Below are 27,971 nucleotides of genomic sequence, written 5' to 3' on the forward strand. Positions count from 1 at the left end.
TTAGGTCTTGTCCTCCGTCAGAGCTTGGAGCGGATCTTCCCCTACCTCCACGCTCTTCGACCTTGACAACACATCTCCACCTTTGGCGCCCTCGGTGTTTACTCCGGGAGAGTTCTCCGCCGAACTTTGCCCCGCGTGGACTTCATGCACATGTCCAGGTCGATCAGAGCTCCCTTCCTTTTGGTGCAGAAAGTAAAAAGGAAGAATGAGCATTTAAATAAGCAAGTAAGAAATAATATATGTAAAGTGAGAGGATGGGAGAAATACATCAAAAGAGAGAGGGATTACCAAGTAAACAGAAAGAACTGACACTGTAAGACCAGAAATGTTAGCATGCATCTTATCAAAAGTTCTAAATGTCTCAAGAGCCAAGATTCATGAAATTAAACTACATGGGGGGGGGGGGGGGAGGTATTGCAAAAGTTCTTCTACACTATATGCATTGAAGGCCAGTGGAAATTTGTGAGAATTTCATGCTGCAAAAATATCTTGCTTCACAGTAGGGTCAGACAGACAGACAGACAGACAGACAGACAGACAGACTGAAATAGGAAAGGAAAATATATTCATCACAAATATATTGGAAAGAAGATCACATGCAAGTGCATATCACTTGGATAAATAACAATAAGGAAAGCAATATTCTCTGAAAAATATTGCAGAGAAGAAACACTGAATGTATCTTTGTATTTCTGTGAGCTTGCGCTCTTTAATGTTATTTCAAGGTAGTGTAAATCTTTACAGTCTCAGCAAGCCTGAAAGCAAATAAATTCTCAAGAAGAAAACAATGTTTCAAAATCTCTATGAAATAACATATAAAACTGAAGCCTTACAGATGATATCATATACATGTCTTTTCCCATAAAATCAACTTTTTTTTTTTTTTTTTCTCTCTATTTGAACTGTGGATGAATTTTCAATATAAAACATTCAGAATGATTGGTAGGGTATGTACAGTATGCTGATGCACAAAAAGCCTATGGGTGAAAAACAGCATTTTGGTGCAAGTGACTTCTGCAGAAGGTTGAGAAAGATGAAGTTTGCATGCCCTCATATTTCCTACTGTTGAGACACTGCAAGGAACAGTACGAATTCACACTGATAAAATAAAGCAAACAAAAAACTTATTGCTTGGATCCTGCTACGGTTATATCACACAAAATGCGAAAGATTGTGAAATTGTTAAAACAAACTACATTTACAGTAATAAGGAACAAATGGTAGGATTGAGACCTCACCCTGATGTCAACATTTGAGGTGAATAGAGCAGAAGACAGGTAAAATTGTAGAAATAAAACAGAATGGGGACTGGAGAACACAGCAGCTACACTAAGAGTCTGCATATCACTAAACACAAAAATACTTTCACAAGCAATCACAGCATCCACTGGTAATTTTAAAGGTAATGACACACACACACAAAATAGAACTTCAAAAATGCAGATATTACAGAAATTAGACATGGAGTAGCAGCAGGGATTTGAATGATTTAGAAGGAATTAATTTTTTGTTCGTCACTAGGGAGAAACAAAGACTACAATGACAGAAAGAACGAAATCTCATCGGCGTATTGACACATATCCATGACAATTATCAGCTCAAACTTCACCTTGATACTGTGTATCAGTATGTCAGCATGATTTGAAGGCACAAGATACAAAGAGATGGTCAAGATTTAGAAACTAAATAAGTGTAACGACGAACATTTTGAGTGTGTGTGTGTGTGTGTGTGTGTGTGTAAAGAGCTAGTATTGTATCAATTCATGTCATACTTGAGACTCCTCATATAGACATTCATGAATAATACATCAAATCAACTGGAAGACACAACAACAATCACTTCAACAACCTTACTAGCAGCATGTGCATATTGGTATATCCATTCAGATTTCATCTCTTTGCCTGTATAAACATGGTTTCAGTGGGAAATTTATTTGGAAATGGTACTTTCTTCATGAAAATCAGATATAAAAAAAAGGTTTTGGTCCCATTATTACAAGTGGCTGCATAGCATGAAATAAAGTCCTGGGATTCTATCTCATTTCATGTATGCTATCATCATATTCAATATTTAAGTACTTGCTCTCATATTTGTATTCACATAAAACATATCACTTTTAATAATGTATATCACTAAGTCATACAGATGGTCCACTTTAAATTTGAAAGTGAAAATAAAATACTTTAATACAATATCGTGAAGGACTGCAACTCTCAATTGCAAAACAGCAGAAAAGGATGATAGATTTTAGATATCTTTTATTCATTTCGACTTGAGGAAACCATAACACTTCAAGTTGCTGCTTTTAAGCACATGCATTGAGTGCTAGACAGAAAAATCAGAAAGATACTTGAAATGCACCATGACTGTAAGTTGCATATAATGACTCCACTCCAGATACCTTGGCATGATGAGAAGCAGAGCCTTGGTCTGCCGTGACAGAACCCTCCTCCGTTTGTTTAGTGAGGGCCAGGTTCATCGCTGACGCACTCTTGGGTATGAGAAGATCCATTGCATCAATGGTGATGTCTCCCCTACCCCCCTCCTCATCACCAGCATCTTTGGGCGGGGTCGGTCCCGCTCTCGCGGGATCCTTCTTCTCGCGTGTGTCCCGAAGCTTGGAGAGGTCTGAGGATGACCTGGGGAGCTCTCTCGTCTCCAGGCCGCACTGTTCCAGGATGGTGGCCATCTTGTCTGAATAGTCCAAGTGGCCATTCACCTACAAATATGTGTGAAACACACATACAAATTCACAAGCTTTCAGATACATGTGCTGTGAAAAAAAAAAAATTGTCATAATTTTGTTTTCCTCTGTATTTTTAAGATTGCATCGCTGTGTACAATTTTCAACAAATCTTGAAAATACAGAGGGTGACACATTTTTTTTAAACAAATTTGAAATATACAGAGGGAGATACAAGAATAGCAATTTCTTTCAGCACATCTTCTCCCATCTGCATCAATATACTCTGCCTTCAGTTGCATGCTTTCTGAAGTATTCATTAATGTAATTCAACATATCATTTCAGTCTTCCGTAGCCTATTAGTTCTTGCTCTTTTGTCCTTGCAGTGGCACAAAGAGAACCTTGGGCAATGATCATTACATTACCACTACTAATAAGTCTTGATGTGAATGGCAATGTAATTGTCACATAAAATTTGCGGCTATGATTTAATTATAATCTAATGATCATGGTCTCACCCCATTAAAGTGTTCTCAATGCCATCCGATGTATTATGCCAAACACTAATTCAAACCATCAAATGTAAGCCGCAGCCCTTCACTCCTGCTACAGACCAACTAAGAGTTAACCAAACGGGAAGGTGCTCCAATTCGGAGACTTATGGTACTGGCTAAATACATCTCAAATCATAATCAATGCAAAACAAAGTAGCCACATTATTTGGTATCACACGACTTATGGCAAACACTATACACACTGGTAAACAATGATCAAACATTAATCAAACCCAACATCCCAAATGATTTGTTTGCCGTATATTTGGCAATGTCTTGCAAACTTAAATAGAAGCACCATTAATACTGCAGAATCAGTTAAAACTAAACTCTAAAACAAACATTCAAAGTAGTTTCAATTTTACTTGGCATGCTATTGGAACGTCTAAAGATCACGGTTGCACTGTTCAAGCATATAAATGGTACTCAGGAATGAAGGCAATGGAGTCACATCCAGTGCAATAGTTCATTCTTACTTTGAAGGAAGTTTAAGAAATTGCACTATAAAAAGTGTGAAATATCTTTAGAGATGTAATACTTTGTACACCAACTCAGAATGTGCTAGGCACATGTCGACGAGGAAAGTAAAAATAGACCATCAAAATTCTGACCACATTTGCATAAAGCTGTACAGTAATATGTAGAGCATTACAGATACAGGACTGCAATATGTTATCCCTCTCAGATCTCAAGACACTGCCCCTTCTGGTCAAGTGTGAGATTTACTCACCACATCTGTCAGGTCCACGTTGACCATTCGACGGTTGTCCCATCGGATCGGTTCCAGACCAGCGATGTCGCTGACCTGCATGGAGGCCGTCCGGTATACGAACTGGAGCAACCAGTCACCTCTGCAGCCAAATAAACAAGAACAAAACATTGTGTTTGACGTTTGATCCTGATTTTTGTGTTCTGCTGCAGTTGTCACTCCCAGGTTCTGAGGCAGGCAGCGGCTATGGAACTCTAACCAGTACCTATCTATCTATCTATCTATCTATCTATATATCTACCTATCTATCTATAGTATCTATCTATCCATCTACACTGTACCTATATACATGCTAATTGAATTGAATATGCCAACTTGATATATGGCATACCTGCAGAAACCGTTCACAATCTTTCCAGCCACCACTTTTGCAAATGGCTGCCAGCGCTGGGGGACGGAGGTGACCGGCGCCCCCAGGAGGTAGACGTCCTGCACGATGCCCTCGCAGCCGCTCCGCTGGGCCAGCTCCTGCAGGCAAAAGAAGATGACCCTCGCCCCCATGCTGAACCCGATCAGGGTCACAGGTCGCTTGCCCTGCTGCCTTGAGAGGATGACCTTTTGGGGGGTCAAAGGTCACAATGAAGGTTAAGTTGAGACAACAAATATATCTGGTAATGTGGAAACTCCTTTTCCCTCCCTAGTTTGATTCAAGGTCTGTAACAAGTCGCACAGTGCACATTGCGTAGCCACTGCAGCTGTGATAATAGGCATCCAGGTAGAATCACAGACTTCACACCCTATCAAATTATCTATTGCATGCATTTTTGGATCACAGTCACTGTAAGTGATACAGTCATTTTAAACATTTATCTATTAATTTCATTCATTTCAACAAACAATCATTTTATTCATTCAATATTCAATATATTCAATCATCATGCAATCATTTCATTTCACTATGTCTTTCACACTTCAGAGTTGATGTTTAAAAAAAAAAAAACACAAAGAAAACACCTCAAGTTCTCATTTTGTATGCTTTGGATAAGTCAAGTGTAAATTTAAGGAAACCGTATCATCAGAAAGTATCTGTCCATCATCTGACTGTGGCCCAGCAAGCACTGCCCATGTACTACATACTGACGGTCATTTCCACACTACCCTGTGAGCAATGAACAACATCAAAAATGTTAGTAAAGCATACCAGTAGCTTCTTCTTCTTCTGGTTTAGTCTGCCTCTTTTAATTTGCTTAAGATTCTCGCAAACTGTGAGTGTGTGTTTATGGGCTCACACATACAATGTATGCTGGAAGTAGTTCTGTCTTTATCTTACTACAGACACTTTGATCATTAACAATTTTGATAAATTCATAATCTGAAGCGAGTACTAAGATATGTCATCCATAAGCCTGTCCATGCAGATGAGGAGAAATGGAAGAACCTATTCGGAAAATGAAGGAAAATTTTAAGAAGCTCATTATTAAAAGACATGAGAAACAACACTGATGATTCACTCACCTCAGCAAGCTGTTTGCCAGCCTCACCCGCCCTACTAGTAGCCACACTCCAGGGGTTATCGATGCTTGACGAAATGGCTGTGTAGGCAAATGCTGGTAGGGCTATGGCAGCTAGCAATCCTGCATGGAGTCCAAAACAATGACGACTTCTGAGTAACCAGTTATGTACTCTGCTATGTACTCTGTTCTACACCGCCATGAGTATCTTTTCAGGTAGAATGAGAACTTTATAAGAGTCTCTCTTCTATTATGATGATGATGATGATGATGATGACGATGATGACGATGATGATTATTATCATTATTATTATTATCGTAATTATTATTATTATTATTATTATTATTATTATTATTATTATTATTATTATTATTATTATTATTATTATCATTATTATTATCATTATTATTATTATTATTATTATTGTTATTGTTATTATCATTTTCATCATTATCATCATCATCATCATCATCATCATTATCATTATTATTATTATTATTATTATTATTATTGTTATTATCATTTTCATCATTATCATTATCATCATCATCATCATCATCATTATCATTATCATGAGTAGTAGTAGTAGAAGTAGTAGTAGTATCATTATTATCGAAGACAGAGGGCACAATGTCAACACACTCTTTTTACAAGACATAACAAAGTGAAAGAAGTTAAATATTAACAGATGTGAGAAAACAGAACCAATGATTCACTCACCTCAGCTGTCTATTTGTCTGTCTCCCTATATATCTATCTCTTAATATAATGAACAAGTTTCATATAACAATAATTATGTGAAACACTTCTCCAGTTGCAGATAAGGAACAGTTTGACACAAAGGCCCGAATTCACGAAGGTGGTACAAATGAAGCCATGGTTTAAACCATGGACAAAAACCATGGAGCGCCAAGTGTCGCATGGAATATTTTGTTACAAAATCAGTCATTTTGTTGATGAAATGATAATTTTGTAACGAAATGACAACATTTTGTAACTTAATGAACATTTTGTCCACGAAATGAATATTTTGTTAACGAAACGATCATTTTGTCGATGAAATGACCAATTTCATAACGAAATATTCCATGCGACACTTGGCGCTCCATGGTTTTTGTCCATGGTTTAAACCATGGTTTCATTTGTACCACCTTCGTGAATTCAGGCCAAAGAGTGTAATGCAGAGAACTTCATGTAGGATAGCTACAGGTTGTGGGACACAGACCTTAAAGGACAAGTTCACCTTCATTAACATAAGGATTGAGAGAATGTAGCAACATTAGTAGAACACATCATTGAAAGTTTGAGGAAAATTGGACAATCCGTTCAAAAGTTATGAATTTTTGAAGTTTTTGTGCAGTCACCGCTTGATGAGAAGACTACTGCAGTGTATGATGTCACATGCGTACAACAATATAAGAAAAATATAAAGAGAATTTTACAAAATTTCATTTTTTGAAAAAAGTACACATTACCTTGACTCGTTACTGACATATGTTATGGGTAATATTATTCCCATTGCCTTTAGAAAGAGGCAAGTCAAGTGCTCTTTTATTACGCAAAAAAAGTGAAAATATGTTGAATTTTCTTTACATTTTCTTTATACTGTTGTACTCATATGACCTCACAAGCCTTAGTAGTCTCCTCATCCAGCGGTTCCCACACAAAAATTTTAAAAATTCATAACTTTTGCAGCGATTGTCCAATTTTCCTCAAACTTTCACTGGTGTGTTCTACTAATATTGCTGCATTCTCTCAATCCCTATGTTTATGAAGGTGAACTTGTCCTTTAACACGAGTACTGCTACGTTCAAGTCCTGAGGAGCACTGGAAAAGGGGGGGGGGGGGGGTAGCCGAAAGGAAACTCTACTAAATCAGCTTTGCTATCTTACACGTAGTATTAAAACCTTCTCCATAGCACCTCTGCCACCATTTTGAACTTAATGATATTTCAGGTTGGACATCAATATTTTCGTAACAATGAACTTGTTTTGGGGATCTTGAGTCTTGTCTTGATGGAGTTATCCCTATAGCAGCTGCAAACACAGCTAGACTGGGATGCAAGTTGGTGCAGTGGCAGTATGTGATGCTGCACGTGTTATACCAAGATATGTAAAATGTGATGTATGTGCAAGTAAAAGATGCCCTTGAATTACAGCATCCTGTCACCAACGGGAGGCTTCATCCGTCTAATAGCTGGAAGTGCAGCCTCCCAGAAAGCAGCAAGGGTTTGTGCTGTTAATACTGCTTGAGGTGGTAGACAGTTCCATATACGGATGGCTCGAGGATAAAAAGAAAACTTGCAGGGGTCTATGGGGGCCACATATACCATAAGCTTGAGGCTGTGGTCATTTCTGCTGATGTATGGGACTGGTGTTATGAAAGCTGGGATGAAGATATTTACAAGTTGCTTTCGTATTTTGAAGAACATGGTGGATTGTGCAAGGAGGCGACGTGTGTGCAAAAGATCCCATCTAAGCTGACTCACAAGACTCGAAGATGATGTGGTTGTTCGGTAGACCCGGGTAACAAAACATGCAGCTGCTCTCTGGATTCATTCAAGGTTATCTACACACTGTGATGTGTAGGGATTCCAAGCTTCTGAACTGTATTCAAGTTTGGGAAGAACCAGGGCTTTGTATGCAATTTCTTTTACCGTCTTTGGACATGGTGCAAGAGTTCTGCGCAGCAGGCCAAGAGTCTTGCTGGCATGGCATTGTTGGCCTTTAGCTGGCAGTGTTCATTCCATCAGAGGTCTTTGATGACTGTAATTCCAAGGTATTTGTAGCTGTCAACTCTAGGGATGGATTCATTGCACAGTGTATAATTGTACAATTTGGGTCTACGTTTTCTTGTAATGGTAAGTACTGCACATTTCTTCACATTGAAAGACACTAGTCAGACTTTAGACAAGGTGGAAAGTACCTCAAGATCACGTTGAAGTCTATGCCTGTCGTGTGCTGAGCAGGGGCAAGCGTATCGCTACTTACATTGTTTTGCCAACAAAACTTGAACGACTTCCAACAGGAGGGAGCGTCGCATCTCAGTAACAGAATGAGTTCTGATTTCAAGATTTGGTCAAGAGCTAAATTACACTAAAATAAGCTGAAATATGTGACTAAGTCAATTTTCATGAATTTTTCGACATACATTGTTTTGCCATCTCAAGGCTGACTACCTGAAAGGACTGTGTACTTGAGAGCCTCCTTAGCAGCCATGGTCATGACAGAGTCTAAGATGTACTCCATGGCCTGGCCCAGGTCCAACAGGTATTTAGACTCCCACTTCAGGCAGTAGATCTCCTGGCAACTGGCCAGGGAGTACCAGGGAGCCGAGAAGTTATCTATGCAAATGAGATACAATCATAGAAGGTAAATCCATTGGTCACAGTTACCCAGACGAAGAGAAATTACTTATGCAAATGAGACACCATGAAGGTAATCTTTAGTAGGTTACCTAGGAGAAGAAAAGTTATCTATGCAAATTAGATACAATCATCATAGAAGGTTATCCATTGGTAGATACCCAGATTACAGAAGACAAGTTATCTATGCAAATGAGACATCGTGAAGGTATATTACCAAGGAGAGGAAAAGTTATCTATGCAAATGACACACCATAAGATAATCCAGAGGTAACATCTATGAGCTTAAATGCTATCTGATTTTTCTACTGACTGAGGTAATTCATTCGTAATAGAAGTAAAACGATAAATGTCTTGCAGTAAAGGAGAAGAAGCAGCTGCACAAAATCATACTGTGGATACTATGAACAAGGACAAAAGTCATCAGAAATTCGAGCATTCATTTTGAAAATTATGAAAAGACTGTAAATGAAATATCTCATCTTCTTTAAACAAGGCCAGATTCTGGCCTCCACATGATCCCTAACCATGGGTTACTCTTACTACATGCACAAGCAAATTCTTATGAGTTCATGGACACTTGTGTGTGTAGACTAACAAGTTGGTCATATTTTTCTCTGCAGAAATACTTAAAAGTGCATAGTCCCGGTAGTGTAGAGGGCGCTGTTGATGATACTGTCGATCACCGTTAGCATTGATACGAAGATTGCCGAAGTTGAGCTGTCATCAAGAGTAAAGCGCATGGTGTTGATAAGTAACGTTGCCTTTGTTGTCTTCTCTGCGCATCACGCAGTCTGTAGTAATGCCAGGGTGCGTGCATATGTGCTTCTTATTATGACATCACAAACGAAGTTTGCTAAAGCTGTCATCCCCCTCAGCCGAATCATGAGCCGAACTGTGATCGGACCACTGACTACAGTTGACTACAGTGGATCGGACTTCTTCGGACTCGGGGAAGTGGGCCAAAGCGTAAGCACCAAAGAGGAGTCGATTGCACAGGTCTCTATTGGAAACTTGCGCTGTGCGCCCGCGTACGCATTTGACTAAAACACCGGGACCATGCACCTTTAAAGGTAGGGGATACCTTTTACAGACCTCCCAAAATGCAGCAAAACATTAAATATGAACCTCAGGGGACTTGTTTAGGCCACTGCTGAGAAATTTGGAAGCCAACAGTTATCTACAATTTGAATAATGCACAAAACTCAACTACTCAGTAGTTCTGTGCGTCAGCCACACTTAAGCCATTTTGTTGCAGTCTTCTGTATTTTTTATCTATAAACACAAATCTAAAAGTATAAGAGCTGATGTAATAACATATAGAGTGTGTGGCAAGAATGTATATTATAGAAATGTTTGTAAGTTTTGATGAACTTTCTTCACAAAATATACATGATGGACACACATGCAGTGCATGGGTCTGCAAAGGTAGCCTAGTAATGTACTGGAATTTACGGTGAGCCCCGAAAAAAATTCAATTCAAAATCTAATGGTCAATAAAAATGTACTAAATGTTACCTTCCACTTTCAATACTTTATGGGAGTTTCTAAAATGATACTCTCTTCAACATACCACTGTATTTATACAACTCTTCATTTAAGGCATGCAAATGGGATTCCCTACCTTTAAGAGGACAATGTACGAGGCAAACATAATATATGTGTAAGATATAATTTCTAGAATAATTTGAACACTTTACATTGTTGTCATCTTCTTATTCAACAAAAGGCCCAAAAAACTATGCTCTCAATACCACCAGCCTCTGACCATGAAAAGAAATGCAGATCTTTTTCTTTTTTTTTTTTTGCTATTTATTTCTCAGTATTTTGGGAATTCTAGGTTTGATTTGTGATTGTCTGTCTTTCTAAGTACAGTGTAAGGATCTGTCAATATGACGTTCAGGTGTTGGGTCTATCAGGACATGACAACAATGTTTTATCTGTATCACAGAAATGAACGCAAGCATCAATCACCTGACCAAATCAAGTTATGACAAAGATGACAGTGACCAATCGAGAAGAGAAACTGACCTAGTCTATCCTTGGTGAGCCAGCCAGAGACAGCGATGGTAACGTGCAGATCTTTTCCCTCGTTCAGGGGCATGAATTCAAACTCCTCCACAGCACCAACCCTTTTATTCATCTTGTATCCTGTCCCGAAGTCAAACAAAAATATAAAAAAAACAAACACAGCCATTAATGATTGGGGGAACTCAGGAGCACGTACAAGCGAGGGTTACAGTTTTTAAGTTAACCTTCTCATTACCAATGTTGTACAGCACCATCAACTTGAACATTTCATGAAATCTGGTTGCTGATGGCAGTGTCAAGGTTAAGGACACAAACTCCTGTTTGTTTCGTTCTCTGCACTATCTTCTTCCTGACTTCTTCTGCTGATGGCGTGCTGGGGATCATCTGTATATCTAGTTATCTTTCTATCCATATTTTTATCTATTCATATGCAAGGCCCATGCTTTTAGCTCTTGAACAAAAATGAAAAAAAAAAATTGGGGTGGGTTACCATTGACCTTTGACACTCACCCCCTCCAGTTCCTGATATGTTTAACCATCTATCTACCAATGAATTTGCCTTTCTATCTATCTTCTAATATCTATTTATCACTGATAAACAAAATAATTACAACATTATTATTCAAGTATAATTTTAACAAAATAAATATGTGACTGCATACCTAAGCATACATTTTCCTCACTACACAAATCTTCTTGTAATTACTGTTTTTGAATGGTAAGTATTGAAGGAGAAAAAGAACGAGATATTCTGATAAATTTCTGTTCCAAACTTCAAAGTGCCTCAAAAGGGGGTCAGGAAGAATGTTCACCTGACAGTCCAGCTCCAGCCGCCCCTATTATGGAGCCGATGACGGCAGCTCCAGCCACGGTCCCAAAGAACCCGATGCTGGTCCCCAGCAGGGCAGCACCAGCTGAGGCTATGAGGGGTGCAGCCAATCCTCCTGTCAGTCCTGAATTGAGGTGCACAGGGTAAAAAAGTAGGGATGGGTATTCTAAAAAATCATCGCATGCTAAGACATACTGCAAGGACAAAATCATTAGGTGATCCGAGTATCCTCTCGGATCACCTTCTGTATCTGTACTGAATCTTTCTTCTTTCTTTGTTTCTTTATTTCTCCTCAAAAGTTGTGCAGAGGTTAGCTCAGAAAGTGTATTGCCTCTCAATGTCAAACTTATACCATATATGTATCATGTCGCAAAGACGACAGCGCAAGTAAAATCATAGTGATCAGTTGACCGTGACGTCACTATGACGTCATTATATGAAAACACATTTTCATGCATATCTCATTAATGGAACAGAATATTTCAATGAAATTTACTTCACATATATTTCAAGTCATGCGAATTCTACTCATATTCTCAAAATTCATTTTTATCTCAAAACGTGCGCGTACGCGCGCGTTGAAATATTTGTATGCTCAAATCGAGCTCAAAATTTTTTTGCACACGTTTCAGACCATTTGGAGCATTTTTTGAAAAATTGAAAAAATTGGACGGACGCGTACGCGCGCGCACATATTCGCACGCACAGCTCATATGGAATAGAAATTTTCAATTTTTTCACATGGATCGGATGTCCGAAATGTCAAGGAATATTTATGCCAAGTTTCAAGTCGATCCGATTCAATATGACGTCATACGGGCCCCTCAAATTCAAAATTCCGCGCGTGCGTCAATGGGGATACACAGTGCAACTATGCCAAAAAACCGCCAATTTTAAATCGGATTTTACTCGTCAGGATGGACGGTGACCCCCCATTTTCTTGACATATTCTGAAAGCTGATGAGTTGTACATGTCATTTCATGGGCTGGCTATGCTGACAAAATGATGAAAAGATATCAAATTTCTTAATAAAGTAAAAAAAGTAAATTTTCAAAATGACGTCATCAAATTTCAAGTTTGCTCGAGCGTATCTCACTTATCCTTTGCCAATTTTCACCTAAATTTCAATATGTTGTAGCTTATGAAATGCTCTTTCATAAATGTAATTACACAATTTTGATTAGATGACGACATCACCTCGAAAAAATGGATTGAAGGTAACCTTGTCAAATTTGACCAGTTTACGTGTAATCTCTATGGGAGTGCAATTTTTAGGGAAATGAAAATTGACATGACTATCTTTATCGAGCACTAGCTCACTTATGCTTCGGTGAATTTCTCTAAGATTTTGATATGTTGTAGCTGAGACATAGGGCTATCGTAAGTGTGCCATTCATTTTTTCATACGTTGTCGGGATCACGTCAAAAAAATTGGTTGAAATTAAAGCTTATCTTCGATGTATTGTAATATTTCTTTCTTTTTACAACTTTATGTGCAATAACTCAAGAAAAACATACCCTATCACCACCATATTTTGCACATGTTTAGTTCATGTCACGAACATTATTTCACAAAATAACAACTACATGATCAGACGCCATCTTGGGTATGTAAATTAGGGTCAAAGGTCATAAATGTATCATCCTGTATCTTGGTGAATACATGTCCTATCTTTCCCATATTTTGCACACGTAAAGACCATGTTACAAGAATCATTTCACTAAATAACCACTTTTAGTTTCTATGGTGGCACCTGGTGTGTGACACTCTTGTCAACTCTCTCCAGTTTACGTGACCTTATTTTCTGCATTGGAACATTTTGTCATAAATCCTGATGTGGAGAGACATGTAGATATCTCTAGCTCATCCTGCAACTACCTGGAACATTTCTGGTGACAATCTTCAAAGATAAACTGACTTTCATGATCTGCTGGAAATCACTCTGTTGACAAGGTAATCTACTCACAGTCCCATACTATCATCCTCATGCTGGTGTTCATCAACTACAACTTTGGTCTCTGACATTGCCTTGCACTCTTCTCAGTCCCTCAGTATTGTTCCCTGTAATTCCTTCTGAAAGGCAGGATTACTGAGCTTATTAGCCTGTTGGAATCTCTATTCATCCAAAGTTCTCTGTCACTACTTGCTTTTGTGTACACGATGGCTGTGGGAACAAGAGCTACAAAGAACATGGTAAAAGAAGCCCTCATGGATGATGAGGTAATCTGTGCTCTGAGATCGCTTCTCTTTGAAGCCTTTGACATGAAACTGGATCAGCTGTTTGTCCGTCTTGACAAACAAGATGGAGCTATCTTGGATCTGGAAAGCAAAGTGGAGAGAATGGAAAAAGCATACGTGAAACTACAGGAAAAACATGAAATTCTCCAGGAAAAAAACAAGAAGCTGGAATCAGCACTCAATCATCAGGAACAGTATTCCAGAAGAAACTGCGTCCGGATCTTCGGTGTGCCTGAAAGAGAAAGAGAGGACACCAACAAACTTGTATGTGACATCGCCAACAACCACCTCGGCACCAACCTCAAGATGGAGGACATAGACAGGAGCCACCGCATCGGCCATCGTCCAGAACCTCCAGCAGGATCTACCCCATCTTCGCACAAACCACGACCCATCATTGTGAAACTCACCTCATACAGACAGCGCCAGAACCTGTTGGTAAACAGAAGGAAACTGAAAGAAAAGAAAACTGGAATCAGCATCTACGAGGACTTGACATCCACCAACAGAAATCTCCTCTGGGAAGCTATGAAAGAGAGCAAAAAAGACGAAAGCAGAGTGCAATCGGCCTGGTCTACAGATGGTAGAATCATCGTCTCTGTGAAGTCTGGAAACAACAAAACTGTGAAGAGACAGATACACACAACGGAAGATCTCTTGAAACTCCACTGAACATTGGTTAATACTATGTACCTTGTTTATATGTTGATATTGTCACCTTTTGTACTTCATTATCTTGTTCTTTGCAACGAATAACGATATCCAGGTAGTGTTCTTTTACTTCCACTCATTATTTTGTTACGATATTAATGTTCTAGTAGACTTAAATTATCATTTTTTGTGACTTTTGAATAGTAATTGTGTCTGCTTGTGTGTGAATGTGTGAGTGTGAAAGTAGCAATGTTTCTTCTTCTACTCAGTCATGGCTTTGTTTAAACTGTGCTTCAGATGCACTGCCATTCAATCACATTTCAGATGACAATGAATTTCTGTTGACAATTTATAGTTATTTCAATTTAACAAAAGAAATCAATATAAATAAAATTGAATCATTAAAGATCAATCCCTTCGATATGAATTCAGTTAATCACCAATCACTCAATATTGATGATAGTCAAGAAATTATTTCCAATTTTCCTGATGTTGATTGTAAATATATGTTCAGTGAGGACTTTCATGCCAAGCATGCACATATTAACACTGACCTGTCTTTTTTTCATGTCAATGCAAGAAGTCTGCATAAAAACTTTGATCAATTTAATACCCTTCTTGCTACACTAGACTTCAGTTTTAGCATTATGGCAGTATCTGAAACCTGGTTTTCTTCAAAAACAAACTATAATATGTATGATATTGATAATTATTCTCTTGTTTCTATGTGTAGACCTCCAGATAAAGTTGGTGGTGGAGTTGCCTTGTATGTAAAAGATGAATATCAATATGTTATACGAAATGATTTGTCATGTATTGCAGACAATTATGAAATGCTTTTTATTGAACTTACTCAACATAATAACTCCTTTATTGTAGCATGTATTTATCGTCCTCCAAGTACAGATATTGTGGATTTCACTTCTAAATTGAATGATATTGTAGAAAAATTGGAAAGTGAAAAGAAGGAATTTTATTTGATGGGCGATTTTAATATTGATTTATTGAATTATGGAAGTCATAGCAAAACAAACAACTTTTTGGATATGTTGTTTTCTTTCAATGTGTTTCCTTTGATATCAAAACCGACTCGTATTTCATCAACCAGAGCGTCTTTAATTGATAACATTTATACTAACACTATTAATAAGAATATTTCTAATGGAATTATATATGATGATTTTTCTGATCACTTTCCAATATATGTCATATTGAAAGGTCGACAATGCAAGTATAAATCAGTAAAGAAAAAATGTGTGAAGAAAAGAATTATTAATGAAGAAAATTTGTTGTTGTTTAAAAACAGATTAAAGTGTATTGATTGGTGTTTTGTTAATGAGTGTTCAGATGTAAATGATAGTTATAGTAAGTTTATTGAAAAATTTGATATGACATACTGTGAATGTTTTCCTTTAAAGATTATTCGTGAAAAGAAAAACAAATGCAGGAAACCTTGGATTACTCAAGGCATACTCAAATCCATAAAACTTAAGAATAGATTATATAAGGCAAGTCTCAAATATCCTGATGCTAAACATATATCTAGTTATAAGAAGTATAAAAATAAACTCACAAATATTATTCGTTGTTCAAAATATAAGCATTACAATGAAATTTTTTTGTCAATGCAGGGTGATCTCAAAAAAACATGGAGACAAATCAATGAAATCTTAGGTAGGAAAAAACTCAATGTTATGCCCAAAAGTATGTGCTTTGAAAATTCAAGGTTTTCTTCAAAACAGGAGATAGCTAATCAATTTAATTCTTATTTTATTAATATTGGCGAAAAACTGTCAAAGTCGATTTCTACCCCATATCATTCATTTCAAGAGTTTATGTCATGTCAAAACGCTAAATCTTTTTTTGTAAAACCATCATCTCCTTATGAAATTATAAAAATATCTTCGTTAATTCAGACATCAAAAGCCAGTGGGCCAGATGATATATCTCCTCGAGTCATTAAAGATTGTATTCAGTATATTGCTGATCCATTATGTAATATTTTTAATATGTCATTGAGCACTGGTATTGTGCCAAATGAATTCAAACTTGCTAAAATAGTTCCTTTATTTAAAAAAGATAATCCGCAGAATATTGAAAATTATAGACCCGTTGCTCTCCTTTCTATCTTTGCTAAGCTACTTGAAAGACTTATGTATGATAGGCTTTATGATTATCTTACCAAGGAGAATATTTTAATTCCTGAACAGTTTGGTTTTCGGAAAAATCATTCCACCTCATTGAATTTAATATATTTTACTGATTATATTTTACAAGAAATTGATAAAGGTAATATTTGTTGTGGAGTGTTCATGGATCTTTCAAAAGCTTTTGACACCATCAACCACCATATCCTTTTATCAAAGCTTTGGTCATATGGAATAAGGGGTTTACCCCTACAATGGTTTTCTAATTACTTGTTAAATAGAAAACAATATGTGGTGGTTGATGGTGTCGAATCCATGCAAGGAGAGGTAAACATCGGTGTACCTCAGGGCTCTGTGCTGGGGCCACTGTTATTTTTGATATATGTTAATGATATTGTAAATTGTTCAGAAATATTGAAATTTTCTCTTTTTGCTGATGACACTGTAGTGTCATATTCTCACAGAAATGTAAACACACTTATATTTACCCTGAATAATGAATTACAAATGTTGAATGAATGGTTTAAATGTAATAAGTTATTTTTGAATTTTACAAAAACAAAATATGTTTTATTTCATTCTAAGGGAAAGAAAATTTCTGTAAATTCTGATTTGATTAAGATTGAAAATGTAATTATTGAAAGAACTCAAATTATAAATTTTCTTGGTATTTCTATTCATGAATCTCTTGAGTGGAAGCACCACTTAGAAAACATATCTTCGAGAATATCAAAATGTGTTGGAGTGTTATCTAAATTGGTAAGTTTTGTACCTAGAAAAATTTTATTTTATATATACAATGCAATAATATTACCGCATTTTAATTATTGTAATGAAATATGGGGTAAGACATATAAAACTCATGTTGAGAAATTATATATGTTACAAAAGCGTGCGATCAGATTGATTTCTAAGAGCAATTCTCGCAGTTCAAGTTTACCACTTTTTGTCAAGTTAAAAATTCTACCCATTTATGAACTTGTTCGATTCAATATATTAGTGTTTATGTTTAAGTATCATAAAGGTATTCTCCCAGTTTTGTTTCATGATATGTTTAAATCTAATTTGTGTTTTCATGATTATTCTACTCGTGAAAGATATAGTCTGAGAAAGCCATTAGCCCGTTTAACAGTTAGAACCCATTCAATTCGTTTTACAGGTGTAAATGAATGGAATTCAATCAGTCCAGATCTCAAATCCAGCACTACACTTTCTCGCTTCAGAACATTATTCAAACAACATACTTTTAAGAAACTGTTATCCATGTCTGAGTAGACTGCTTGCTACCAAATTTCTTCCACTGTTCACTTCTTTGATCCTGACATTGCTACTGAATGAGTGTGTTGGGTGTGCGCTGCATGGGTGCGAGTGATAAGAATGTGATGTGTGTGTGTGTGTGTGTGTGTGCATAGTTTAGGGCTGATAAGTATCTTTTTGTATATATATATTTTTTTTTTCATTTTCATTTTTGCACAATATGCTATTAAGCAACTGTATTTTGTATAATTTTGTTTTGGGCCCCAACAACAAGCACCAGATGCTTCAAAGGGGTCCCGGCATTAATTTCCAAATATGTGCATGTATGTTTATACACATTGTTTTTGTTTTTACTGTGTACATAATGTACTTTTGATTTATTTTGTGCCAAATAAATTGAAATTGAATTGAAATAACCACTTTTTGCTCAGATGCCATCTTGTCTGTGCAAAGTGGGGTGAAAGGTCATATGTACTTTTTTCTGTATCTTCGTTATGACGTGTTATCTCTATGGGAGGGAATTTTTCTAGATGTTAATATTGACACGATTGTCTTTATCGAGCACTAGCTCACTTACCCTTCGGTGAATTTTTCTCAGATTTTAATATGTTGTAACTCAGACTTTGCGCTATCGTTACGTGCCCTTTGCTTTTTTCATATGATGTCGGGATCATGTTAAAATACTTGGTTGAAATTAAAGCTTATCTTCGATGTGCTGAGATATTTCTATGTTTCTGCAACTTTCTTTGCATAACTCAAGAAAAACAGCCCCTATCACCCCCATATTTTGCACATGTTTAGTTCATGTCACATAGATTATTTCATAAAATAACAACTACTTGATCGGACAACATCTTGGGTATGTAAATTAGGGTCAAAGGTCACAAATGTTTCATCCTGAATCTTGGTGAATACATGTCTTATCTTTCCCATATTTTGCACACGCAAAGATCATGTTACAAGAATCATTTCACAAAATAACCACTTTTTGCTCAGATGCCATCTAGGTTGTGCAAAGTGGGGTCAAAGGTCATATGTACTTGTTGCTGTATCTTCGTTATAGTGTATACAGAGTTGGTACCAAAGATGGCAGATACGACTCCCTTTTCTAAATGAGAATCCAAACATCACACGGCCAATGTCTCTGAACACAGAAGAAACCTGCATGGTCATGCCTATTGCGATCAGGACTTGAATCATTGAGTAAAAAAAAAAAATCGGATCACCTTAATTTGTCAGTGATGACAAATTACAATCTCTAGTTATCCTTCTTGTTCTACAAACAAACAATATGTGACCCTGCACCTCAAAACAAACAAAAAGTCACCAGACATGAATTTTTAGTTAAGACCATATTCTGAAAGAGCAGACTTTAAGCTTTAAAATGATGTATAACTCAAATCAAATGGACTCTCCTAACCTATCTAAATATTGGAAAGAAAGCACAAACTCAGGAAAAGTGTGTACTGAGAAAAGAGGCTCTAGAGTACAGTGTCTATTCAAGCGCTTAATCTTTGCCAAACTGTGCTGGCTGTGCGATGAATGGGACAAAAACAGGAAGTAAACCACCAGAGTAACAACAATGAAGGGATAATCAGATTAAACTGAAATTAAGCATGCTTCATTAACACATTCTGTCCATAATCAATGCCAACTTTCAAAGCAGTAGCACTATCCTTTCAAAAGTTATTAGAGTTGAAAGTGAAGAGTGTGGACAAGGTTTTTCAGAAATGAAAAAGGGATTCTAAACACACACCTAATCACACTATTCTACCAAAAATGTTCGAGATAAACTGCTAAAAAAACACACTTTCCTGCCCGTTTTATGATACCAAATTTCAGCATAATGTACAAGAAGACCCGCTCTTTCAGAAAGTATGCAAAAGTCTAGTTCGGCTAGGTTGACCATTTCACTTATTTTCAGTCCCCACGCAAAATCAGTGTGTGCGACTTTATGTTCATTTTGAGGTGCACGGTCACGTATATTGAATGAAAGAAAGATATTATACAGAGGGGTGCAGGTTCAGGTGTGAGTTTCATCTTTCTTTCATTTAATATTCCTTGTCCACCTTGGACTACTTATCATACAATGTTTAATACAATGTCAGAATTGAGGAGCTTGAGTATTTGTTCCATGTTCGTCGTGTCACTGCCGGCATCCGGGGACAGCCTGGTGGTAGTGTCTCTGCCCGGAAAGTGCTCAGTAGATGACAGGTTCGAGCACTGGTTCCTTTCTTCCGACATGTTTGTTAATTTACAGATCAGCAGTTGCGATCTTAACAAATTTGATTTGTAGAGGGAGACAAATTGAAGAAACTCACACCTGGATTATATACTATTAAAAAAATAATTGTTTTATTTTACATCTGGTGAAAAAAAAAATGGCTGGATAGCCCATATTCAGCTGCACTGGCCTTTCATGAGATTCAGTTGGAGGTGAGGTGGACCATTTCACGGAGTTATATTGATGTGAATAAAACTTTTGTGTCTGAGACCCAATGTACAGACACCCTATTCACAACATTTTATTCACAGTAGAGTGAGTATTAAATCTGTTTGTGCTGAAGGTGTGAAGTAACATTATAACTAAGCATTCAAAATAACATTCGAGCATTACACTTCGGAATTCAACAGACCCAAGCCCTTCAACATGAACAGAAGCATCGAAACCTAACCACAAAGGTAGGCCTACTGGTTGCTTCATAACAGAGCAATATCTTAGCGTCAGTGCGTGAAGGGGAATGGGTGGAGTCCTTCAAATAACAGGTCATACATATCTACACTAGTGTGAATATTAGATTACTGAGGTATAGATTATTGATATGTGATAAGGTACAGGTGGAGTTGCAGCTTAACCCTCTGCATGCCACAATAATTTCCTGTCCACAGGTTTGTGTGTGAAATTTGTACACATTTGTCTCACTGGCACAGAAAGGGCTATGTACCTATGATGGCTCCTCCTCCAATTGTTGCTGCTCCAATCATGAGCACCCTCTTGGCTTTCCGGATCTTGGCCTTCTTTTCTTTCTCCCGCCTCTCTTCCCTGGAAAAAAACAAACAAACACAAAATCAGAGAATTGGCTGATAAAGTGGTTCACAAGATTAATCCTCATTGTGCTCTGTTTGCCTATTAGCCCTCATCAGGCTGGAACACTTTCATTGCATATTGGCAAAGAAGTCTGGAAACTACAGCTCATTGTCAATGAATAGAGATTACCTAAATCCCCCTAATCTCTCTATTGTCACCACAGCCTGAGGCATGCTGCTACACCCTGAGTGGGCTTCCTCACTTCACATCTAGGTCAAGTTTTGATGGTTTAATGAATGTCAATGAATGAAAAAGCTTGGCATGATACATCTAAGTGACTGGGCCCACAAAGGGTTTTAAAAAGAAAGCACTAGGCAGGCTACTGTAAAACCCAACATTTTCATGTGCATAAAACTTTCATAAATTTGGCGAGGAGCCAAGATTCCCAATTTAAGTAAAATGAAAGTTTTTGTCTACACAGTACATTGAATGCCAGTCTCAAATTTGCAAAATTTTCATGCTGTGAAAAATGCTGTTGGCTCCAAGTAGCAACAGTTTCATGCTGAGAATCACTGTTTCTGGTTTTACAGAATCCCATTTAGAGGCAGGAAAGATGGAGACTTCTAATCTTGTGCTCACTCAGATAGCTGGTGCTCCTCCTGCTCATACATGTCGATGATGCCCCTCTCAAACGCCCTGATCGTCTCCCACGGAACTTTCAGTCGCCTAGCAACCTCCTTCACTAGCACTCGCATCCTGGCATCGTAGGTCCCGTTGTGCAGGGCTCGTGTGATCATGTCCTGCAGGAGAGTCGAGATAAGGCAACAATCAGTCTTTGGTTTGTATATTATTATTGTTTCAGCCATGGCATACATGCTTAACCCATTGAAAATGGGCTTATTTTGGTATATAATGTATTTCCCATAGATACCTGCCAGAGTATACTCGGGACTTGTCATCAGCAGGTTAAAATACAAAGCATTGTCACTAAGTTGTGGTGCAAAAAGTACTATGATTGACTAAACACTACTGTTGATGATAATGGCGATGATGATAGTCATAAATACATTAACATGAATAATAACAACAACAATAATAATAATGATAATAATAAGGAATTCATAACATTTGATAGTAATATTGTATTGTTTTGTATGGTATTGCTCTGTATTGTAATGTATTATTTATTTGTACCTTTTCTATTTTCTTAAGAGAGAGCAGAAAGCTCTTTGAGTAGTTTGTAACTGGACATAGCGCTTTATAAGAAATAACTTATAAGTTATATATATAATATATATATATATATAATATATATTATAAAATATCAACAACTTATAAGAAACACAAAGGCAAATATACCAACATTGCTAAAACAAATACTACACTAGAAGATAATAATGAAAAATGGGAAAAGGAGATGGCTCAAACTTAATGGTCAAGGACAGAAACACACACTGAGGACCAATTCCTGGAATACAGAGATTCACATACTGCATTTCAATACAATTAAAACATACACTCTACATACCAAAACACACGGGCTACATCAAAGACAGCTTATTATTATAGATAGGTATCATATCTGACTACAATTCTATCAGTCAAGGGAGCTGTTCAATACCACAAGGATAAAGAGCCAGAAACTAGTGATGGGTGAGGGAGGGGTGAGGGGAATATCATGACATACCATATTACTTTCTCAGAGGCGTAATTAAATATTCATAACCAAAGACTTGACGGCCAAGAAGGAGTTATATTTACCCCAAGAGATTATATTTTCTTGAAGTGCTAGGCACTGAGGGAAAATATTGTCTTGAGAGGAAATACAACTCCCAAAAGACTGTAGGGGGAAGTGTTATATCGCAATGATAGACAAGGCAATATTTGTTATATTGAATATCATCTACATTATTTCATTCAAGCCCCATTGGCAGCCAGTCAGTTTTGGAACTGATCATCTGATGTGAAGTCACTGCTTACAATAATGAGTTTGATCCTCACTGTATTAGTCACATGATTGCATTCCAGTGTGTGACCGATCTCTGACCAGTATTGGATGTCTATGACAATGGGCCTGAACTTACAGAATAAATTGACCAGACAAGTGAAGTGCAATTGAAGCACAGATAATAATGGATATTGAATCCCAGTTTATGACACTGTCTATTATTGTGTACTTCCTCCATAAATCAGTTTCATATGGTAATCTGATAACTCATTCTGCAATATCTTAAATTTTGATGGCTCCATGATGGCTATTACATTTTGCCACAGGAAAACAAAAAACATAAGATAACGATCAGATCAAAAGTTTTGGTTTCAGTAATTATATACAAAGAATATGCACACTGCCATGATATCATACTAAGACCACCTAAAATCAAAGTTCTGAAGTAAATGGAACAGTATGGAAAGTTGGTCATTCTGTAGGTCTAAAATTAATACTGACAGAGCTTGGTAAAATGTCTTGTAAGCACAAACTTACACGCAAGCACACAGGGAATACGGTGATGCACACATAGGCCCTACGTATTTCATCCACATACTCGTACACACACATAATATTTGCATGCACACTGACACAGCGAGGATAGTGATTGTAACATTCTGCATAATTGCTCTAGATTACGATTGTCTTACCAAAAATGCATTTCCTTTATAAATTCTTAAGAAAGGTTGGTCTGAGTATGCCAATGCAGCTTTGTAATTGTGTTGCTTCTTTTTTTTTTCCATTTTACTGTTATTATAAACTGATTATTTTTTTTTTCTTGCCTCATCTTCAACTTTGGCTGACTCTACATTTTGTATACGGTACTATAGATATTGCATAAGTAACCACAGCATATAAACTGAAAAGGTCAACACACTACTCTCACTGTAAATATATCTATATACTATATCCAAATAAGCCATAATACAATTGTAAGCACAAGTATTATACAATGAGAATAACATCTTTAGGATGTTGATACTTACGTAGCAAATTGGAATTTCGAATGAGGTCAAATACTGAGAGAAATAATTATGATGGCAAAATGAAGGATTAGAGGGAGATTTTCTTTTGGCATTTTTGACAAATGTGTACAATACTCATGTTTAACGTAAATGCTCTGTATGAAAGTTATTTAGATGTGCTAACTGCATTATTACTCTACCCTCATATCAACTCTAACAGACCATGTTTTTTTTTTTTTTTTTTTTTGCACTATTTCCACCTTATATGGCACAGACCTGCATAAATTAGCTTTTTGGACTGTTTCTTTCCTTCTTTCCTGTTTAGATGTCAATGAATTACTCAGCACATTCTGGCTCCAATGCTAGCACATCTCTCGATTGACTCTTCACTTTTCAATGTGATTAGTATGGCACTGGAAATATTGCCTAAAGTCCAATGCTGGATGAAACAGGATGAAATTCCAGGGTTACCAATTTACAGAGAAAATCATAATTCCTTCAACTTTTCTCAAATTGGAACTCATGATATATGTTCAATACATGTACAGTTGAACCTCTATTATCCGGCCTCCCTTTATCCGGATCTCTCTATTATCCGGACACAATCTCGCCGTGATTTTTTTTATCTTTTTTTAATAATTACGGGAGGAAACACACATGAATTACATATACTTGATATTCTTAATGATTATTTAGGTAAATCATCCCAAGAATTTATAAAAGAAAATGATTTCCGCTTGCAAACACGAACCTCTATTTTGGGGTCTGTTACTGAGTGTAACAGTGAAAAGGTCGCAGTATACACATTACTACATGTGGTACTACAATGGGCTACATCAGTACATGTGTATGTGTATGTATATACCATAGAGCTCTATTATACGGTATGTACATGTATAAAGCATTGAGTCTCCCATATCCGGCCAAATCCCTTATCCGGATGAGCCCCGGTCCCGACTTGTCCGGATACGAGAGGTTCAACTGTATATTGATTTCTTTTTTGTTCAAATAAAGTTCCTCTCAAAAAAAGAGTACAACCTTCCTGTAAATGAGATGTAAGCAAATTATTTTGGACTCCACCCACCTTTGGGATGATATCTGGTCTTAAGAGAGAGGGATCCTCCACAAGGCACTCTGTGAAAACATCTGCATTGGACATATCATGGTGGTAAGGGTCCTCAACCATGATGTTTAGAGTCTGCTGTGACTGCTTCGGCAGCTTCAGGTACTTGCTTAATTCTTTCACCATCTTCAGGTTCCACTGTCTGCAAAAAACACAATACACAAACAACTAGAAATGTCGCTTTGGCGACTGGTATGCCTCCGCCATAATGCATGATTTTCCCAATAGGTCTAGATAGTACATGTGGACACTGTGTGATTACATTTCCACAAAATTGGCAAAATATTGGAATGACAAGTTTGTCACAAATGTGTTGAATGTTCACCTTCCTTGACGTAGGTTTAATTGGATGAATAAGAGAGCATGTATCTAGGGATTTAAGGACTTTAACTTGACTTTGACCCATTCATACATTTAGGCATTGAGTAATTTCAAGGTACAGGTGTGGAGAAAAAGTGCAATTTCTGAATTGAATAGTAAATTGTTACCATTTTCATCTGGCCCTTGACCCTAAAATTCATAAGATAATTACTTTCAGGTAGAACATGCATAATATGTACTAAGTTTCAAGGTAACTTGAGCCACTTCCGAGATATGGAGGAAAAAGTTAGTTCAGCACTTTCACTTGATCTTTGACCTTTTGACCTTTGAGGCAAAAAGAGAGAGAAAAAAAAAAAACTTTCCAGAGAATTTCTATTAGGTTACACATGCATACACCAAGTGTAAAAAAAATAACCCTGCTGGCATTGCATAAATATGAGGGTAATAGTAAAATTTTGAAGTCTTGCACTTGACCTTTGACCCCTGACCTTTGACCCTATGAACCCTACATTCTCTAGATAATCACTTCCAGTCAGTACATGTATATACTATGTTCCATGAAGATACCTTGAACAATTTTCCAAGGTACGGAGAAAAAGAAGAAGTTTTAATATTTTTACTTGACCTTTTGAACTTTTGAACTTTTGACCTTTGACCTCATGACCCAAACTTTCACCAGAGAATCTTAATTGGGTAATACATGTATACACTAAGTTTCAAGAAAATATCTTCAGGCATTCAATAGATATGGTGGAAATAGTGAAATTTTATGTATTTGACCCTGACCTTTTGACCTTTGACCTTTGACCTCATGACCCAAACTTTCACCAGAGAATCTTAATTGGGTAATACATGTATACACTAAGTTTCAAGAAAATATCTTCAGGCATTCAATAGATATGTTGGAAATAGTGAAATTTTATGTATTTGACCTTGACCTTTTGACCTTTGACCTTGAGCATGTGCACCCAAAAGTTGATAGGCAGAACTTCACCCCCTAATACACATACATGCCAAGTTTCATTAGGATACCTCAACAGGTTTCGATAGTTACCTTGTCTACAAAATTCATTACGGACGGACGGAAGGACGGAAGGACGGACGGACGGACGGACGGACGGACGGACAACCCGAAAACATAATGCCTCCGGCACCACTTCGTGGCGGAGGCATAAAAACATCAAAGAAACATGTCACACATTAAAATTAAAACTTTTATGACATCCATTGACGAGATGCTCTGCAAAGATATTTTACTTTAAAATCAGGCGAATAAAGGTTGAAGAGCAGATTTTTTTCTTTTCCTGTGTGTGTTCATGTGTGTGTGCATGGTCCATCATCTCATCTACTGGCTTTGAATTCAAATAGTCAGACTGATGATTTCACAGATATTAAATCATCTAATACAAAACAGATTGTACAAGATGTGAAAACTCTGGTACTCCTTTTGGCCAATATTGACTTCATTAAAGCAGGGCTGCACACTAACCCATTTTTTCTACTGCCTGGTTGGACCTGTCTGTCAGACCAACAGGTACCCAGTTTTTTCCATTTTTCAATGGTCTATTCCTGAAAAAAAGTTACTGGTCTGACAGTGAATTTTACTGGTCAGGGACCAGTGAACCAGTGCCAGGTGTGAAGCGTTGCATCAATGAATATCAAGCATCAAAGCTTTGCATAAAAACATCAAGAACCTGGCAAAATTTAAACCTGAAGAAAGCTTGATTACAATACATGCAAAATCCCATACATCGTCATTCTTATTATCAGGAGCACCAATGTCTTTCAAAACATCATCATGATAAATATCATGTATGCTAGAAAGTTGCTACAGGGACATGAGATATTGAACTGGTTCCAAATCATTTCTCCATTGCTGTTCACACACACACACACAAACCTATAACTAAGCTAAATTGACTGTCAAAATATTGGGTTAGATTTGGATTGACTGACTGGAACAATCATTATTACCATTGCATAAAAAGGCCAAAAAAAAAAAATATTTACTTGTTGCACTGGTTTTCAAACAGATTTGGCAGGCAGACGGCGATGAGAGAAGAGTAGGCAAACTTGGCGACATCGCTGAGGGACTCATTCAGGGGCTCTTTTGGCTGATCTTCTGCAAGGGGCATTGCATTCCTGTCAGCTGAATGGGTTTTCTTCATGTCGGGCTCACCACCTTTCTCGCTGTTTTCTTTTGGCACGTCTGTCTGTCCTGTATTTGCTTTTGAGCCAGCAGTTTGAGCGGGACCAGCGGTTCTACTGTCTTGCTCATCTGCATCTTCCATGATATATTTCTCCATTCTCTGTTGGAGATGGGCTTGGTAATCATCGTCACCTCCGCTGGCACCACTCGCAGGACTCGTCGCGGTTTCCTCCTGGGAGAAGATCCCGCTTGACGACGCTTCGCTGTCATCATCGGCTGCAGCCGCCATCAGCGGGTGCCACTTTGGTCCGTCAGAATTTGCCTCAAGTTTCTCCATCTTCTGTATGGTACATCAATTATCCAAACCCAATTCACTGTGACTGGTAACACTGCTCACTGCCAACACTTGATGCTGT

The 27,971-nt window shown here is 37.3% G+C and overlaps 1 protein-coding gene across 1 annotated transcript; it reads right to left on the reverse strand.

Annotated features, from left to right (window-relative positions):
• On the reverse strand, window positions 1-27,892 carry LOC140238605 (transmembrane and coiled-coil domain-containing protein 4-like). Its single transcript, XM_072318506.1, has 12 exons — window positions 27,417-27,892; window positions 25,047-25,227; window positions 21,647-21,807; window positions 20,925-21,022; window positions 11,668-11,808; window positions 10,856-10,975; window positions 8,639-8,803; window positions 5,464-5,582; window positions 4,340-4,563; window positions 3,970-4,090; window positions 2,403-2,720; window positions 1-177 (listed from the first exon to the last, which is right to left on the reverse strand). The coding sequence occupies exons 1-12, from the start codon at window positions 27,890-27,892 to the stop codon at window positions 1-3; spliced, it is 2,301 nt and encodes a 766-aa protein (XP_072174607.1).
• Between the last annotated feature and the right edge of the window lie 79 nt (window positions 27,893-27,971).

The sequence above is a fragment of the Diadema setosum genome, chromosome 15 (genome assembly GCF_964275005.1).
Source record: "Diadema setosum chromosome 15, eeDiaSeto1, whole genome shotgun sequence".
NCBI lineage: Eukaryota > Metazoa > Echinodermata > Echinoidea > Diadematoida > Diadematidae > Diadema > Diadema setosum.

What these genes read in the sequence shown, in the direction of transcription:
- LOC140238605 (XM_072318506.1), bottom strand. Translation starts at nt 27,892, where the DNA reads ATGGAGAAACTTGAGGCAAATTCTGACGGACCAAAGTGGCACCCGCTG. An exon ending in GCTCACCAAGGATAGACTAG is followed by an intron (nt 8,804 to 10,855) that starts GTCAGTTTCTCT and finishes TCATTTGCATAG; the next exon opens with ATAACTTCTCGGCTCCCTGG. An exon ending in ACGTGGACCTGACAGATGTG is followed by an intron (nt 2,721 to 3,969) that starts GTGAGTAAATCT and finishes ACATATTTGTAG; the next exon opens with GTGAATGGCCACTTGGACTA.